Source organism: Pleurodeles waltl, chromosome 7 (genome assembly GCF_031143425.1).
Source record: "Pleurodeles waltl isolate 20211129_DDA chromosome 7, aPleWal1.hap1.20221129, whole genome shotgun sequence".
NCBI lineage: Eukaryota > Metazoa > Chordata > Amphibia > Caudata > Salamandridae > Pleurodeles > Pleurodeles waltl.
The window spans coordinates 905303010-905321868 of NC_090446.1; the positions used below are offsets into that span (position 1 = coordinate 905303010).

The 18859-nt window shown below is 44.2% G+C and overlaps 1 protein-coding gene across 2 annotated transcripts in view; it reads right to left on the minus strand.

The window, feature by feature from the left end:
- The window catches only part of LOC138245698 (vascular endothelial growth factor C-like), a 92117-nt gene that overhangs the window by 18096 nt on the left and 55162 nt on the right, over nucleotides 1-18859 (minus strand). The window contains exons 5-6 of one of the 2 annotated variants that reach the window (XM_069199528.1): nucleotides 13049-13143; nucleotides 12274-12961 (exon numbers count right to left, since the gene is read on the minus strand). In XM_069199528.1, the coding sequence (XP_069055629.1) occupies nucleotides 12274-12961; nucleotides 13049-13143 (783 nt within the window). The remainder of the gene's footprint in view (nucleotides 1-12273; nucleotides 12962-13048; nucleotides 13144-18859) is intronic. The other variant, XM_069199527.1, reaches the window with a different exon arrangement.

The following is an 18859-nucleotide window of genomic DNA, read 5'->3' on the forward strand; positions in this document are numbered from 1 at the left end:
CATATGCAACTAAATGCACACAGCGATATGATCAGTAATGCACTTTGTTAAAGCAACACCACAGTGGATTATGATCCAAATAATGAGATGCAAACAAGTTTGTTCATGTAATCAACAGAGATGTGTACACTACTCCTGACCTATTTTCAAACAAATGTAAAAAAGCAAAAGCATTTTATTGGCTGAAAAAAGTTACTCTCCCTCAAAAAAGACAACAATTAAACCATTCACTATATGGTCAACCCATCTCTAGGTTTCCTGTTTAGATCTGGTGTTTTGATAAAAAAAAAGCATATGTATATAATAGACTTCTTCGAGAGGCTTGCAGCTAGGCCTCTTTATCCATTGCTCTGCTGAAGTGTCTTATTTTCCTTTCACCCACCACAGCATTCAGCTTGGGGCAATAAGTCAACCTACCTGAGCAACTGTCTCCTTTTCCAGTGATGACACCATGTGAAGAAAGTGCACTGAAAAAGTAGTCCCCTTCATAAGACAGGACTTGGATGCCAATGAACTCCCTACTTTTTTGAATGCCTAGCAGCAACCTTGATCCTGATCCCCTTAGGTTATATCTTTGATGTTTAAGATTGTTGCTTGACTTCACGGCTGACAAGAACGTTGCACTTGTGAAAGCCTACAATCTTTCAATCAATCAAACAGGATTTTTAAAGCGCCACTAATCACCTAATAGGGTTTCTAAGCAGTTCCAGGTACCGGAGGCTTATTCAAACAGCCAGGTCTTGAGGGCTATTTGGAATTCTGGAAGTGAGGTGATGGTCCAGAGTTGCGTGAGGAGGCTGTTCCAGGTCTTTACTGAGATGTGGGAAAAGGAGTGTCCTCCACTTCCGCTGTGGTAGATGTGGGTAATATGGGAGTTCAGGCGGTGATTAATGTAGGCAGGTCCTTGGTTGTGTAAAGCCTTGGGTGCGTGGGTCAGCAGCTTGAATTGGCATCTCTTCTGTATGAGGAGCCAGTGGAGTTGCATGAGGTAGGGTGTGATGTAGGGTTGCTGGGGAAGGCCGAGGATGAGTCTGGCTATGGCATTCTGTATGGCCTGAAGTCTCTGTAGGACGTGTGCGATGATTCCTACATAGAAGGCGTTGCTGTTATCCAGTTGGCTGATGGTAAGGGCCTGTGTCACGGTGCATCTCGTGTGGAGGGGTAGCCACTGGAAGACCTTACATTGCATGAGCAGAGTGAGGAAGCAGATGGAGGAGACTGCGTTGATCTGTGATTTCATGAAGAGGTTGTTGTCAATGGTGATACCTAGGTTTCTGGCATGGTCGGAGGGAGTGGGTGCGGGTCCTACATCTGGTGGCCACTAGGAGTCATTACATGTGTTGCATCTGTTGCTGAGGATCAGTACTTACATCTTGTCTGTCTTGAGCTGCAGGCAGTTCTTTATCTAGTTTGCAAAGCTTGTCATGCATATGTGGAAGTTGGCTCTGGTGGTGGTGGGGTCATCATGTATGTATTGAAAAGCATGGGGCTGTGGGGTGAGCCCTAGGGGACACCAGAGGTGAAAGGTGGAGCCTCTGGGTTCTTCTGGTGAGGAAGGAGATGATCCATCTGAATATGTCCTCTTGGATGCCGATGTGATGGAGTCTTTCAACCAGCGTGTAGTGGGATCCGATGTTGAAGGCTCAGAGAAGTCGAGGAGGATCAGAGCTGCTGTTTGTCCCTGGTCGATGAGGGCTCATGTTTTATTGGTGGCTGCAATCATGGCAGTTTCAGTGCTGTGATTGCTGAGGAAGCCGGAGGAGGAGGTGTCGAGCTGGTTCTGCTCCAGGAGTGTCATGATTTGTTTGTTGATGATCTTTTCTAGTACCTTTGCTGGGAATGGGTCAAGTGAGATTGGCCAGAAGTTGTTGAGTTCACTGGGGTCAGTGGAGGGTTTTTCGAGTAGTGGTCTGACTTTAGCATGTTCACAGGCATCGAGAAATGTTGTGGTAGTGAAAGAGGTGTTAAGCAGGCTGGTGAGTTCCTGTCCTATCCTTTGGTTTCCAAGGGTGAAGATGTGGTGTGGACATGGGTCTGTGGGCGCTCCCGAGTGGATGGATTTCATGGTGGAGGTGTTGTCTTAGGTGGACAGAAGATTCCAGGTGATCAGTCTGTGCTTCGTGTTGGTTGCAGAGGTGGCGTATCTGCAGAGGAAGTACATAAGTGTGGGTTGGGGTTTTAAGTTTCTGTGTATGGTTATGATCTTGTTGCGGGAGAAGCCAGTGAGGTTGTTGCACAGCTCCTGTGAGGGTGTGATGTTGGTTTCGCTGCCACCTGATTTAGAGAATTCCTTAACCATGTTGAAAAGTTCCTTGGTGTTGTTGGTGCTGCTTTGTTGCCCTCATCAGGCAGTGGTAAATGTTGAGAGAGGTCTTGAAGGCTGCCCCGTTAGAGGTGTCCTTGCTGGTGCGCCATGTTCTCTCCAGCTGTTTGCTGCCTCGTTTCAGTGTTTTGAATTCTTGGGTGCACCAACTGGCCTTTTTGGAGTATTTTCTCTGGATGTTGCTCTTGATGGGAATGATGCTGTCGGCGCAATTGGTGATCCACGTGTTGAAGTTCTTCACTCCCTGTTCAAGGTTGGTGGTGGTAGTGGAATTACAGGTATTGAGTGCATCTGTCCATCCACCTGGTCTCTGAGATTTTGTTCCACCTCTGGATGCAGGTGCTGGTCATCTCGGGGGTGGCGGTGCAAGGGATGGAGATGCTGAAGTGGACGATGGACTGATCATTCCATGTGAGTTCTGTGATATGACTGTATATGGCATGTTGTGGAAGGTGAAAAGGGGGTTCAGTGTCTGTCCTGGAAAGTGTGTAGGATCTTGGATGATCTGGGTCAATCTGAGGCTGCTCATACTGTTGAGGAGGTGTGCAGTATTGTTGTCGCTGGGGTCATCAATGTGGAAATTCAGGTTACCGAGGAAGATGTAGTCCTTGGAGTGTAAGGCTAGTAATGCAATGAAGTCTACGATGGCTTTGCGGAAGCTGGAGTGCAGGCCTGGGGGTCAGTATGCAAGGGTGCCTCTGATGGTTGTCTTGTTCGTATGGAGCTCACAGAAGTTGAGATGTTCTATGCGGGTGGCAGTGTTTTCAATGGTGGTGGTGCACTGTATAGTCTCTTTGTGGATGCATGCTGTTCCTCCTCCTGGCTTGTTGGTGCGGTCTTGGTGAGTGAATTGCTGTGGCAGATGTAGAGTTGCGCCTAGTCTTTGTGATGAAGATAATGTTGGATGCAAGGGAGGCACTGAGGTACAATAATTCGGTAGAATGCGTGGAGTGTGAGCGTGTGCTGAGAAGGGCCCATGCGAGTTGGTGATTTTGTTCAGGTGGTGCCTAAAGTGTATGGGGTGGGCCTGTTCGGTGGGCTGGGATGTGTGCACTGGCAGGCGAAGTGGCAGTAGGTGCAGGTGAAAGATCCTACTGTGCAGAGTGGCCCAGTGCGGTGGCAGTGTTTGTTGTGGCATCCAGGGTCACGGTGTAGAGCTCAGCGATGGTGTATCTTCAGGTGGCAGGAGGGCAAGGGGTTGTGGTGCTGTGCACGGTCCAAGCACGAACATGCGCAGATGGGCTTGCCCTAGGCACACCAGCAGAATGCTTGCTGCACTCATCCCCTGCATGGTCATGTTGCTGCCTTCATTAAGTAGATCCTGGGGTGGGTGAGGGTTCTGTTGGCAGGAGGAACAGTGAGTGAGAAACCCCACGTAGGAAAACCTGGGCAGCGGCGTTGTCACTGGATCAGTCTGTAACAAGCAGGGACTGCAGGCCACAGACAAGTGGCAGCCTAGGTGTCCAGGTGCCTGTGCAATGTTTAAAAAAGAAAAGTAGTGACCTAATTTCACACCTTTTCAGAACACTAGTAAAATGAAAAAAAACAGCTAGATAATTCAAAATGCTGTATAATTTGCCTTTTTGATCACATAGGACACAGCATAATTTGAACATGCTGTGCTGCAAAGTTTCATAATCTCTTATTTATATATTATTTTGCCCATTATTATCAATAAAAATAGTTTAAAAGTAAAAGCCATGCATGGGTAAAGCCGATAGGTCTTTCCTATGACACCTAGACACAGACCTATTGTGTTTACAACTCTTTTTTCCTCCAGATGACCCCCAAGTGTGGGCGCATGGATACAGATCCCACCCCCCCAAGATTTGGTGGACTATATTTGCCCTGTGCATAGTTCTATGCTACGTAGAGTTCACTATATGAGGAATAGGATCCTGCGTGAGATTTCACATGACATTCCCAATTGTATACCTGGAAACCTGATGCAGCTTTCCAAATGTGGTGCTGGGAACGTCTGTATGTTTAGGCGGACATGCAATACTCCAGCTGTTCTGTTTATTTTCCTGACTCACCTTTACTTTATAAAGGGTGATCAATGTGCAGGAAACAGCAAATAATTCTGCAATCAACCTAAAGATTCAAAAAGAGACTGATGAGCCGATTAAAGTTCGAGTCAGGCTCTAGCCTAAGCCTAGATCTGGCTCAACTCGATGTCCCGTTGCAACCTCAAGCCCATAACAAGGCAGCTTGCATGTGGCTTATCCCTGCCACCCTTGCTCTAACCTCATGCACAAAGAGGTAAAAACAAAGCATTACCATTTGAGGTAAAAATAGAGACACATAGATACCTATTTAGTGCCTGAATTGTAGAAAATGGAACCAGAAAACTTGGATTAATCAAATCGTCCCTGCCTAACCTAATTGTGTAATCTTAGGCAAATATTTTATGTTATCAATCCTTCTTTTTCTTCACTGGTGCATATGAAAGTACCTTCAAATACGTCCGTGTAGAATACCAGATGTGCAAAAACCTAGACCTTCACTAGGAATAATAGGCCCACTCAGGAGATGGAAACACATAGGCATAATTTAAGCGCCTACGATACCTGGATAACCTCGGTTCTGAAAGATATATTGCACCCCCAGCGATAACAATAAAATAAGCATGTCGGACACTATATTGGTTTAAGTGACATGATGGACACTTCTGTTTCTTGACACTTTTATTTGTTGACACTTATATTTACTAATAAAATATTTATCTACATCAGTGGTTCCCAACCTTTTGACTTCTGTGGACCCACACTTTATCATTACTGGAACCCGGGACCCCCACTAAATCATTATTGGAATCCAGGGACCCCCCCCACGGAGTCATTACTGAAAGCTGGTGACCTAATCTGTTAATATTATTTAATTTTCTAAGCAGTCGCAGACCCCCTGAGGAAGCTTTGCAGACCCCCAGGGGTCCCGGACCACAGGTTGGGAACCACTGATCTACATGTTGGACACATACATGTCAATTTGTGTAATGAAATGTAATGTAATTTCTATGAATATCAAAGTCTTTGTCTAAGAGCATTGTTTATACGTTATTATGTTTTGCATTGTCCTTTGAATACTGTTTGTGGATACATCATAAAATTCATGACAAACGATTCTTTACACGACAAAAGCAAACAAATCAAAGTTCGGGCTGGACTGTTCCCATGGGGAGCAGGGTCAAGACTGATTTGCTTATGGCTGGGTCCAAACTGGTGTGACATGATGAGCAAAAATACTTGATGGATTAAACCCAGATGTTTGACTGGAGGTGAATGTTTGATTTGTTCCACATTCTGTCTATCATCTGTTCTTTTTGCTTTTGCCGCCCTAAGTGGGAAGGCTATGTCCAGACGTGGGTCCCATGCTCACTGTGCCATTAGATTCAAGCTAGCCTGGCTGATTAGGGGTGATACCCTGAAACCCTGTCTCAGGATGCTTGTTTACGGTCCTGAGAGGACCTAGCCTGGCAGTTCGGGCTGGACTGTTCCCATGGGGAGCGGGGTCAACACTGATTTGCATACGACTGGGTCCAAACTGGGGTGGCATGGCGTGCAAAAAAACTTGATGGATTAAACCCAAATCTGTGACGGGGTGAGTGCTTGATTTGTTTTGCATTCTGTCCATCATCTGTTCTTTTTGCTTTTCTCACCCTAAGTGGGAAGAGTAAGCCCAGACGTGGGTCCCATGCTCACTGTGCCACTGGATTCACGCTAGTGTAGCTGGTGATGGGTGATACCCCAAAACCGGTCCCAAGATACTTATTTCCAGTCCACGTAGGACCTAGCCTGGCAGTTTTGGCTGGACTTTCCCATGGGGAGCAGGGTCAGGACTGATTTGCATCTGGCAGGGTCTAAACTGCGGAGGCCTGGTGAACAAAAGCACTTGATAGATTAAACCCAAATATGTGACTGGGGTGAACATTTATCATCTATTATTTTTGCTTTTGTCACCCTAAGTGATAGGTTATGCCCAGGTGTAGGTCCTGTGCTCACTGTACCACTGTATTCAAGCTAGCCTGGCTTATGAGGGGTGATACCCTGAAACCGGTCCCAGGATGCTTGTTTCCGATCCAGAGAGAATCGTGCCTCGCAGTTCTGGCTGGACCGTTCCCATGGGGAGCAGGGTCAAGACCGATTTGCATATAGCTGGGTCTAAACTGGGGTGGCATGGTGAGCAAAAAAACTTGATGGATTAAATCCAGATCTGTAACTAGGTGGGGGGAATGTTTGATTTGTTGTGCATTCCGTCCATCATCTGTTCTTTTTGCTTTTGTCACCCTACGTGGGAAGGGTCTGCCCAGGTTTGGATCCCATGCTCACTGGGCCACTGGATTCAGGCTAGCCTGGCTGATGAGAGGTTATTCCCTGAAACCAGTCCCAGGATGCTTATTTCCAATCCATGGAGGACCTAGCCTTGCAGTTCTGGCTAGACTGTTCCCATGGGGAGCAAGGTCAAGACTGATTTGCATATGGCTGCGTCCAAACTGGAGTGGCATGGTGAGCAAAAACACTTGATGGATTAAATCCAGATCTGTGACGGGGGTGAATATTTGATTTGTTCCACATTCGTCCATCATCTGTTCTTTTCTTGCAAAAGATTATTTACGGCGTACGTTGTGGTTGGTGTGCCACACATCATATGATCATCATAAGTACAGTACTGGGAGGTCAACTTTTGAAAAGTAACATTCTTTTAAAAGGATTTGTGATTAACTTTTAGTGAGAGGCACAGTATGATTATGTAACCCACATAAAGATGTAATTAATCTATTTTGTAGGGGGTACTATTTGTGTATGTGATTTAAGGATCTTGCCCCCTACCACTGCAACTTGATTACTCCCCATTTCGATTAACACTCCTCAGAAGATGGCAGCCCCGCAGCTACAGGTCACGTCGTCTACGGGGTTCTAGGAGCAATTAGGAGCGAGATCGTTCAGGGCTCTCTCGCCAGCAGTGTCCTGCTCCTCTTAGGCTGCATTGCATGGATCCAGGCCACACAGTCTTTTACCTCTGTCTGCAGTGCTGCAGATCATGGGACACCACTCCACAAGATGGCAGCTCTAATCCGGCAAGACCCGACCAAGGGGCTGCAAAGCTATCACCAGGACCTCATTTGCGGGGCAATATCCCCTCCCCCAGGGTTCACAGGAGGGACCACTGTCTCATTGCGGCTGGGACCTCGTTGTTGCTGACCCAGTACTGAGACAGTGCTAGAAGGCCTACAGGGGCCCGAAGGACAGACGAGGCATGTCTCGCTCCATTCTTTGCTAGGCTTTTCGATAAGTACTACATTGTGTTAGTACATACAAGACCGCTCACTGTGTTTTATACCCTGACTTTGTGTTTCTCTCAGCCATTCACTCTTAGCATGTGATGTCTGCAATTTTGAATGATAGGTGATTCCAACACATTAAAACCCTGATTGTTTAATGTAACATTTCCAGTATACTGATTTATATATTTGTATGATTTATTGTGTCTCTGTACGTGATGTAATGTGCTCTGGAAAACCATGCATGTCTCCGAGGGGTATATTAAAAAGAAACAGGAGGGATGACTTCAACTAATTAATGAGATTGGGTTCAACATGTTTCTGTCAATTGCTTAACTCTTCAAAGAGGTGTGTGGCATTTGTCAGGACCAAAACTAAAATCCTATCGCTCTGCAGGTAGAAGTGTGCCGTTTAGATAAAGAACACATATCTACTGTGTTCACCGTTGTCGTCACCTACAAGAAAACAACATTGAAAAGACAAACAAAAAAGCATAATTCGGGTGACATTGTCCTATGAATCAGTATGTCTATCTTTCACCAAGCAGTGTCAGTACCAGGCATGCCCATTGTGCCACACATATTCCCAAAGTGAGAGTGAAACAAGTCATTCCTGTGCTTCTTTAAAGGTGAGGACACTGGTGAGCACAGCCGCGCTGAATGCGGGATAACCGTTGTATTTTCAAGAACACTGTAGATATACATTCTTTGACTAAGTGACACACTTCTACAAGCAGAGGGATAGGATTCCAGTTTAGCTCCTGCTGAGTGCCAAACTCTTTGTAGGGTTTAACAATTGGCAGAAACATGTCGTCCCTAATATCATTAACGTAGTTGAAGTCCTAGCCCCCTGTTTTTTTTTCATATACCCATTCGGGACATACAATAAAGTTGTGATTCAGTAAATCAAATTATATTTTTATCCTTTTCACTTTTCCTCAGTACTAATTGGGCAAACACTCACTCATACTAAACAGCCCACATTGCTGTCCAACCAAAAGTGCTCCTCTCCAATTTTTGGTGAGTGCTAACCCACATCACTGTTTCCATGGGAAGTGTTGTGAAGAGGGAATCCATGATGAAGCATGCCATCTAATCATGGGTGATGGTTCTTGCCCTAAAAATAAAAGGTTTTTTTAATCAAGTGACTAGTGATAGGAGAGCCCTTCTTGATGTTAGGTTGCGCTATGCATTTATTTGGTGTTGTTTCATAATATTCATTGTAGGTTTATGTTTTCTCTTTGACACCACATGCAGCAAAATGTGGATTGTTTATTTTGTAAGATTTGTTCTTCTTGAAGAACATCTCTGGAGGAAGCCTTTAGATACTTTCAAAGCTCTTCCTGTTTGCACAAGTTATTGCATTCATTTATGAGTATTTTCATAGTTCGTATGACTCGTTTGTCTGACACCTGACATGACATTAAGTCAGAAGGGCTTAATTATAATTCATATTGTGGGATTGTCCTAGGATGGAGGTATTATATCACGTTTTATAACGTAGAAACGTGATTTGCTGTAATGTCGATACTTTTGCTGACTCTGTGTTGACTATAATGTTTCTATTACTTTCTATGGGAAATTTGTTATAATGCCCTCAAATCTAGGTGTAAACCAGATCTTTCTGGGTCTCTATTAAGGACCCGTTTCTCTATTGAGTTGCTGCAGAATTGGAACTTAGTTTATTTTTTTTAGAATATGCTGCATTTATTTAAACTCTGAGGGCCTTTACAGCAATTGATTTCTATGTATGTTTACTGATTTATTGACACTGCAATATTTGTTTTTATTCTGTATTGCACTTTAATATTTTAATAAAACCTTTATGTTTTTCCTACATTTCTGATCTCGAACTCCCTTTTTGACTTCATTCTTTATTATTAATTGTATTTTGAAAGGTTGTTTGAATCATACCACCAGGGACACATTGCCTCACCTATGCTTGAAGACAACACCATCCTCTACCCCTCAATGAGTGTTACGACTATGATAGCACCGAAAACATTGCCGATTTCTGCAGAGTGTTTTGTTTCACTAATTATGGTAAATTTTACTGTCATTACTACATTGGGGCTGCTACGCTCCCTGCTTTGTTCATTAAATGTCATACCTGTACTATTATTTTCTGTTTCCCTAGGCAAGAGGGCTTTAGTGTTGCCCTAAGTATTGGGAACATTTCCTTATATTTTACCAACCAGAAATCTCTGTGCCAAATGTAGAGTCTCTCTGTGATAAGTACAGGGAAAAGTAAAAAGTTCCATGAAATTGGAAAATCTTTGTTAAAATATTTTATATTAATTATTGTAAAATATTTTACAAAATGTATTTTAACAATACAACTACAAATGCTACAGTACTATTAACTGTATTTTGACTTAAGGATGTAAATGTAATTATTATTTAAAAGATATTAAATTACATTCAAATTATGTTTCTCAAGGGTCAATTGAAACATATAATACCTCATAAACTACTTGTTTTTTTTTACAATGCATTAATAATCATTATTTAATAAAATGTATTGTTATATACATTTTTAAATGCAAAAAGTATCTTATAAATAAATTACAAATATGTACTATTTTTATATATTTAACATTAAATGATGTTAATATGTTTAACTATTTAAATTAATTTAGTATTATTTCCTATGGGGTTTTGTTTTAAGTCCCTAACTCCTTTGATTTCAATGCAAGGGTTTTGCAGTGCCAGTTGTCTGCTAGATGCATGGTGAACTTACTCCTGTTTTGAGCTATTGTACTTTACTACCGTTGTGGGTCTCTTTTTGGCTGTAGCAACTTTAGAAGTGGTTTGTGAATAGGAATGAGCTTACCCTTTTGCAGGTGAGTAGATATCCCTTTTTAAATCGTCCCTTAACCTTGTCTACTCCTTTTTATTCATCTCCGTTTTGGTAGTAAGCATTTCTCAATTCCCAGTACGTTCATCTTCCCCACTACAAAATGTGCTACAAATGCAGCTTGCAAATAGGCCCAATTATGTCATTAAAAAATATCTTATCTGTGTGGTCCCACATTGTAAGGTACCTGAAAGTGGATAGATTCCCATTTCCAACTTTTTTCAGTCAGCGTAAAGACGCATAATTGGTGGGTTAACAGTGCCTTTAACCTGAAGCAGCTGGTCTCAGGAAGACCCTTTTGGTTGACGTCCATTTTCAGAGGCTCTGGCAGGAGCTTGTGTGCTCGATTCACGCATGGTGGCACTTTCTACCCAAATGGCAGATTGCTGTCATACAGTAGTATTTGGTGTGCATCAGTGCTTAATTTGTGCTTGTTGCTTCCGGTGCAAAGCACCGGCACTTATTTCTGAGGGCCGGCGCTTAGTTTTCTGTCTCAAGCATCTACTGCGAGCAAAAGACACGTGGGAAGATGGAGAAAGAGAAAAACGAAAAAGAGTCCGAAAGGGGAAAAGCAGGAAGCTGCAAGAGTGAGCTGAAGGGGCAGGGAGTGGCTGTAAATGGACTGAAGAGGCCATAGGTGGCTTCAGGATTACGCTGCATCAGTATTATGTGCTCGCACTTTTAATTGCAGTGCCGCATGTTTAAGAGGAGAGCTTTGAGCACTGGCACCTTTGTATTTACAAATTAAGCACTGGTGTGCATATGTAAATTGTCAGCTAGTGTCTTCCATTGTAAACCTGCTGCCTATAAAACGTATGCCATGCCTACATTTGCCAATGTGTAATAGAAGTCTCAGTCACAACACAATCGCTTGTACTTATTGCAATATCATAGAGTACTTCCAGTTCCTCCTAACTGCCAGTTCCCATATGTGATTGACTGTGGCTGCTCTGGTGAAGATATGCAGTGCTGTTTTTTGCTCTGACTGATCTTTCAAGATAGGTGAACTTTTCCAACCAAAGCACTTACGCCACAAAACTGCAGCTATCTGTACTGTGAAATGACTGTGAAATGAGTGGATAAGTGTGGCACAATGGTTACAGTGGCAGACCCTGAAGCAGAGATCTGGCCCAAGACCAGGGTTCAAGTCCTGCTTCAGCAGGTCTTGGGCTCAATTCCCTTGGACCAGGTATTTCTCGCCTTGCTGCCTAATCTAATTAATGGGTCCCACTCTGTAACTCTGGGCAATAGCTTGCTTAATCTCCACAACAGGCTTGGATGCCTGGCTTCACCCTGGGGGTGCCCAGGAGTGAGCACCTCACAGGGAAAAGCCAGGAGGGGTTCCATAGTGGTTTGAGTACAGCGCCTTGAGACCCTAACGAGTGAGTAGTGTGCTATACAAGTGCAAAGTTTACAGTTTACTGTCCCCCTTCAAAAGTGATATGACCGACCTTAAGTCTCCCCTTCATAAGTCTGCGAAACCTGCTAATATCCAGAGATAAATTAAACACCTGGAACATCTGCGTTCCCCTGTAGAGGTTAAAATTGAATAATTTCTATTATTAAGTGGGTCTACACTAACTGACACGCAATTCTGCAGGACACAATACTTCTTTTCTTCTCTTATCTGTAAAGGGTGTGTTCATACACTAGTCAGCATTTTGAATGCTTAGAGTTCCATCCTCCAGGTCTGACAGCCATATGCTTGTGGTTGCAAATTGACATAGAAGGTTCAATAAACTGGCGCTGTTTCGCTGCAGCAAACGAGACAGGTAAAAAGTAAATTAATTAATTTACTAAAAAGAAATCCTACCTACAGGAGTGAGGGTCGAATTTACTTCCTCTGCGGGTACAGCCTGGGCTCTTCTCCTGGCACTCGCACTGGCAGGTGCTCATGTTCAGTGGCTTGTTTTTAGGGCAACTCTTCTGACATACACAGCTGCACTTCTCCTTGTCCCAACCCCAGTCAGGTTTGCAAGAATCCTTCTGTGCATGCCCCGGGCACACACAAGCGCACGTGTTGTCCTGGAGGAGCATGGGAGGCTCACAGCTTGCACGAGCTAGACCGTTGCAGCCGCAACTGCAGGAATCCTCGTGAAAAACTTTGTGAGGTTCACAGCTCGATTTGTCAAGGCCATTCTTACAGACACAACTACAGGTCTCCTCGCTGAACACCTTGTGGGCCCCACACTTTGATCCGTCGAGGGCGTTCTTGCAGACACAGCTGCATGACTCCGCGCTGAACGTTCTGTAGGGTCCACAGCTGGGGCTGTCAAAGCTGTCCTCACAGGCACAGGTGCAGGACTTCTCACTGAACACTTTGGGGGGCTTGCAGCTAAATTTGTCAAGACTGTTCTTACAGACACAGCTGCAGGATTCATTATTGAACACCTTGTGGGGACCACAGTTGGAGCTCCCCATGCTGTTCCTACAGACGCAGCTGCAGGAATCCTCACTGAACACCCGGTGGGCTCCGCACACACTGCTTCCTTCTGCCGTTCCTTTGCAAGCAAAGGAGAGAAATGTATTTAGATGGGGGTCTGTACCAGGCCACTTAGTAGGTATTATGTTACTATTGTAGTACTTACCCCCAAAATCCTCCAGTTTCTGATCTTTTACGCAGAGGCAGAGGAGGGGATCCCAAGACAGACCACTGCTGCAGCTACCATGAAGCTTGTTGCACCTGTGAAAAAAGGAATTCATTAAAAATTGGGGCAATGGAAAGTGACCCACACTGTAACGTATGCATGCTTAATGGTTCAGAGTTCTAACAAAGATTTGTGTTATGGAACATTAATAAGTGTTGTTGATTATGGTGGGTTGCATGGGTGTACCTTTTACTGTGGCAACTCACGCTCATAAAATGTAGCTAGGTTGCTTCCTTAGGTACCGTAACCAAGCTAGAATGTTGACAACTGTATGTGGGCCCATATACCCTGACTCCTCCATTCTGTGCAGCCAATCTGAACCTCTGTGTGTTCCCCAGGCGAATTCTCCAATGACCTAGTGAGGTCTGTCCTGCCCCTGAAAACCCTGTAACCTGGCCCTACTTAGAGGGATCAACCCCTGTCGAAACACCCCTAAGAGTGCTGCATAACCGAGAATTGTGAGACACGTGAATGCCCGCGACCAAGATGGCAAGTGCGATGTGAGCTCCTTTCTTGTCTGCATAAATGCTGAAATAAAGGATTTTGGCCCATTTTAAGGCGCATCTAGCAAATTTCAAGCTTTTAATTGCAAAATACAGGTGTTTTCCTACTTTTCTCGCGACTGAGGATGAGGTTTTGCCCAGTGCAGCTCCTTTCAGGTGACTGTGTGAGAGGAGCCTGAGGAGAGAAGAGGGGCTTCACAACTTCTTTGGTTTTCTTAAAGGAGCTACTTTTTCTATGCCTTGTAGTTCTTAAAGGCATACTGTGACATTTCTTACACTAGCAAGCAACTTAAAGTTCTTTTTTCATTAATACTTTCAGTCAGTTGACTTTTCTTTGAAGTGATACATAATACTACTGCATTTCATATCCAATTTGACAGCTGCCTTTCCTAAAAAGGTTCAAATATGTCCAACTCAGAAATGAAAGTTATGTTGCCTACTTATGATAAAAGGAAGCAAACTACTTCACTACCACCTTTCATGTCTACAATGAATGAGCCACAAGAAAAGTCTATGGCGAAAATTCTGGAAGAAGTTCAAGCAATTTGTAGTAAAACTGGCACCATTTGCTCTGATATTAAGCATATTCAATGACGTAGACAGCTTAACAATGATATCTGTTAAGGAGATTGAGATATGTGATAAAACAAAAGCTGCAATCACTTACTTGGCCCCTCCAGATGCACACAATGTGCCTATGAAAAAGATGCTATTGGATTTGGAAAATAGAAATCATCAATATAACAGGTGTATCTATAACTTGCCTGAGACTATGGAGGGTTAGAATTGCAGAGTCTTTTTGGAAAATCTATTGCCATCTTTATAGAAATTTTAACACTCAGAGAAGTTTGAAATAGAGAAAGCTCATCACCTACCCTGACGTCGTAAACTTAATCAATCTAAACCACACCCAGTCATATTTCAAGTGTTGCATCACCACCACCTCAAAATAATACATAAAGCTGTCACGGAAACTTCATCCTTAATGATGGAAGGCAATAAAATATACATACATCAAGACTTTGCTAAGAAACTGTTGCGGATCCGGTTGCTGATTTGGGTCTTCATGCTCCAGTTGTGATGGATTCTCAAGCTTCTGTTCTTGATACATGAGGTTTTATCAGCCAAATTACTTTTGTAATAATTGTCTTTTCTTCAGCAGGTACTATGGCTCCCTATCTCCATTTTGTATTTTACCTATGCTGTCTCAGTGTTTCAATTAGTGTTTTCTTCCCTTATAGTTATAGGTCTTGTCTGTTCTGTTTGTTTTTATATATGTACTACTCTCTCTATTTATTCCATATATTCCATTCCAGTCTTCTAATTTCTTTTCTATCCTATCCTTCTTTTTTACACTGTAGCAACTAGATATACTTTAAAAGTTGTCTCTTTAAGTGTTAAAGGTCTTAGTCATCTACTGAAGAGAAGGAAAATATTAGACTATTTACATAAATGTAAAGTGGATATATGTTTTCTGAATGAAACTTCCACTGATGGTAATGTTCTGGCCTATATGTCAAGTCATGGGTTGGTAATATAGTTTTATCGCCTGAACAGGGGTGTAAAAATGGTGTTGCTATATTTTTCTCTCTCAAGTTACAAGTTAACATTGTAAATTACAAACATGATTCTGATGGTCGATATGTGTATGTTCAAACATTAATTGACAAACACCCCATTCATTTCTTTAATGTTCATGCTCCCACGCAAGATGGTTCTAATTTTTGGAAAACAACATACTCTTATTCTAGGAGGAGACTTTAACATGATTTCTGATTCACTTTTAGGTAAAATTTCAACCGTTACATTTTGTCATTCAAGGTGCTATGCCCTACTTAAAGCATTCCTGGTTAATACTAAGTTAATTTATCACTGGAAGCTCACTTTTCCTATTGATAAGAATTTTACTTTCTTTTCTAATACTCATACTACATATTCCCATATTGACTACTTAATTTCCTCCAGGAATTTATGCCGTTAAATTTCAAATCCTAAAGTAGAACCCATAACTATTTCAGACAATACCTTATTTTGATTTTCTTTAACTCTTAGGATGGGGGCATAGCCAGGCAAGATGGCGGCCAGGATGTACCCCTGAGGAGATCCAACTTGTCCTGTTGTTGTTCTGCATAATCCTCCCTCATAATATTCCTTACTGACTTCAGTGGGGCTAACAACAGTGCTGTACTGTGTCATGCCCCGCTTGGGGACCAAAGTGTGCGTCGAAGCTTGAGTGCAAGGATTGAAGGCTCGGAGCTCCCACGCCCTACAAATGCTCCTCAGGCACCGAGAAGCCTGCAATGTTGATCATGTATCTGCTGCCCTTGGCTGGTGGGTGAGATTTGCACCTTGCCCTCCACCCCCGCACAGAGAGGAGCACTGGGATGGCTGAGGAACCTGATGGTGACAAACGAGGCTGGCGTTGTGGCCCGCAGCGAATTGGTTCAGGCCCCGGGGCCTGGGAGGATGGCCATGGCCTACACCCTGCTGAAGGGGATCCCGGACACAGCGCCGTCTGAGCCGCACTACCAGTGGTGCTGTTTGAGCCCTAATGGAGGGCCGGAGAAGAGAGGTCCTGAGTGGGATGGACTATTCAGGCAACCCCAGGTGGCATGAGATTGGCTACAGATGAGGGTTAATGAGCGCCTGACCTATAGTGAGAGAGGAGCCACGCTTGTGACTGCACTATTCCTGAGAGACATCTCTTTGGAAGACGATGGGCTTCATCCTTGGTGACTCCAGTGTGCATCTACCTGCTTTTTCCCTGATTGGAACATATCACCCTGGTAAGTGCTGATTACGAAAGGACTGCGTGCTGAGAAGACCCTACATTTGCCCCACCTAACTGCAGACTGCATGCTTGGCTGAACTCTATCCTATGAATGAGTTGAGATGTATGGGGCTACAGCTGGTTTGCATGCAAGTCCCTGCTATGATCTGCCTCCCTAACAAGCCTTCTCCTGGTCCCGCATCTGGATCTGCTCTTGTGTGAATGGTGCAGCCTCCTGCATTGAGGTGGTGCTTGCTGGCTACGCACCTGGGTGACTGCTGCCTCTTTGGGGGACCAAGGGTAAACATAAGGTGCCTGGTCCCCCACAGAGCAATACGATCACAAAGTACAAGGTTGCCCCAGGAACTGAGGCAGAGGGAATCCTTGACTGACTGTGGGGGTGGCCTGTCGCAGAGGCAGCCAACGAGGGTGGATCTACTGCCATAATTTAGGACTCGAGGGGCAAGATAGAGGCAGTGGATATTGACATCTATCTGTTCTAAGCAGACCTCCGGAATGTGACGGAAAAAGTAAATGCAGCTGAGAAATCCATCACGGACCTCCAGATGGAGGTCACAGCACTGCAGGAGTGCATGGTAAAACTGGAAACAATGACAAAAATGTTGGAAGCTAGGGCTGTAGATGTAGAAGGGCACTTGAGGGGTAATAACATTTGTGTGCTAGGGTTCCCTAAGGGGATAGAGACCCCATCTGCTGAACAATTCCTAGAGGACTGGATCCGTCAGACGCCGAGGCCACAGGGGCTGTCTGCAATGTTCTTGGTAGAGAGTGTGCATCGGGCGCTGGTGGCCCACCCCCACCCGGGTATGCCTCCAAGTGTAATCACTGCCCATATCTTCCATTGTAAAGACTGTGATTGCATCCTGAGAGCGGCCGGGGGGGTTGGAGGGCTGTGCTACGAAAATCACACCATTGCCTTTAACCAGACTATACTCATGAGGTGCAGACTTAGAGGAACTTATGCCACGAGGTCAAGCAAAAACTCAAAGCATTGAACCTGTGTTATATCTTACTATATCTTGATAGATTATGTGCAATTGCTAATGGAAAAACTCACTTCTTTGACCGACCGAAGGAAGTCTGGACGTGGCTTGAACTCTGGGACAGGGTCTCTGAAAGACGTTTGGAGGGAGAGATGTACTGTGTAGATTTGAGAAGGCCAGGGAGGCACTGTGGACAGGCTGCATTGCCAGTTAAGATTGGCCTGGATTATTATGTGCAGGACCACATGTGTAAGTGCAGTAGAATGGTGCCATGAGGCAGAAGGAGCTGTCATCTTCACTAGAGAGCCTCACACTTGCTACTAAGGAGGTGCTGTGGATGCCCTTGCAGATGGGCCCTTAACAGGGAGGAAATGGGCAGATTAGAGTCCTGACTCAGTTTTGATAAATGAAACGCTTCATTGATCTACAGTGTATGCCAACACTGATGCTTTAGCAATGGTTATATAGGAGCCCAGATGGGAATGCAGAGACACCTGCATGGTAGGCATGGACAGACACTTTTAGTGGTGTGGTGTAGTGTGGTGTGAAAGCTGCCTGCTCAGCAGCATTCATCCTCTTACCCAGACTACAAAGGATTGAGATGCAGTTGGGCTATGGCCCCCAGGGTTGGGAACCCGCTGTCTCACCCTGGAGGTTTGTAGGCCTCGGGTAGGGCTGGGGGAGATCTGTGATTAATATGACAAAGGGAGAGGAGTTGTAGGGATATCTGTTTATACACATAGGGGAGCTGTGCTAATTTGGTGTGCTAGCCAAATTTGCATGGGCAGACAAAGTTCTATTTGATTATTCTGTGTCTCTCCGGGGATGGATTGTTGGGAAGGAATGTTTCTTATGGTTCTATTGTTTATTAGCTTCATGTTTCCATGTTTTTTGCCTGATGATACACAGATGAGCTCCTCTCTAGCTTCACTGTGGAGGGAACGGGAAGTCTTGGGTCGGTAGTGCCTCGATCGTGTCTGACACACCTTGACCCTTTATTCTCTACCTCTACAAGCAATTATGGAAAGTAATTATCAGTTTATTACTTGGAACGTTAGAGGTCTTTGTGGTTTCACAAAGAGACATACAGTGCTCACATTCTTGTAGCGCAATAAGGTTGCAGTTGCATGCCTCCAGGAAACACATCTCATAGAGGCGGAAGTCCAGAACATTCCGAAGAAATGGAGAGGTCAGATGTATTTGGCCACTTATTCTGGCTATGACACAGGGATGATTGTGTGGATAGTCCCAAGGGTCCACTTTAGGCACCTCTATTCGGAGGTAGATATAAAAGGGTGATATGTGTTAGACTTTGGGAAATGGAATGGGAGAGATATTGGCGTAGTCATCTCTTATGCAACAAACACTGACGATGCAAGCTATTATTATCAAGTGCAGACCCTTTTAATGGAATATGTAGGCACACCCACGGTTTGGGCTGCATATTTCACCTGTGTTCTTAATGGTGAGATGG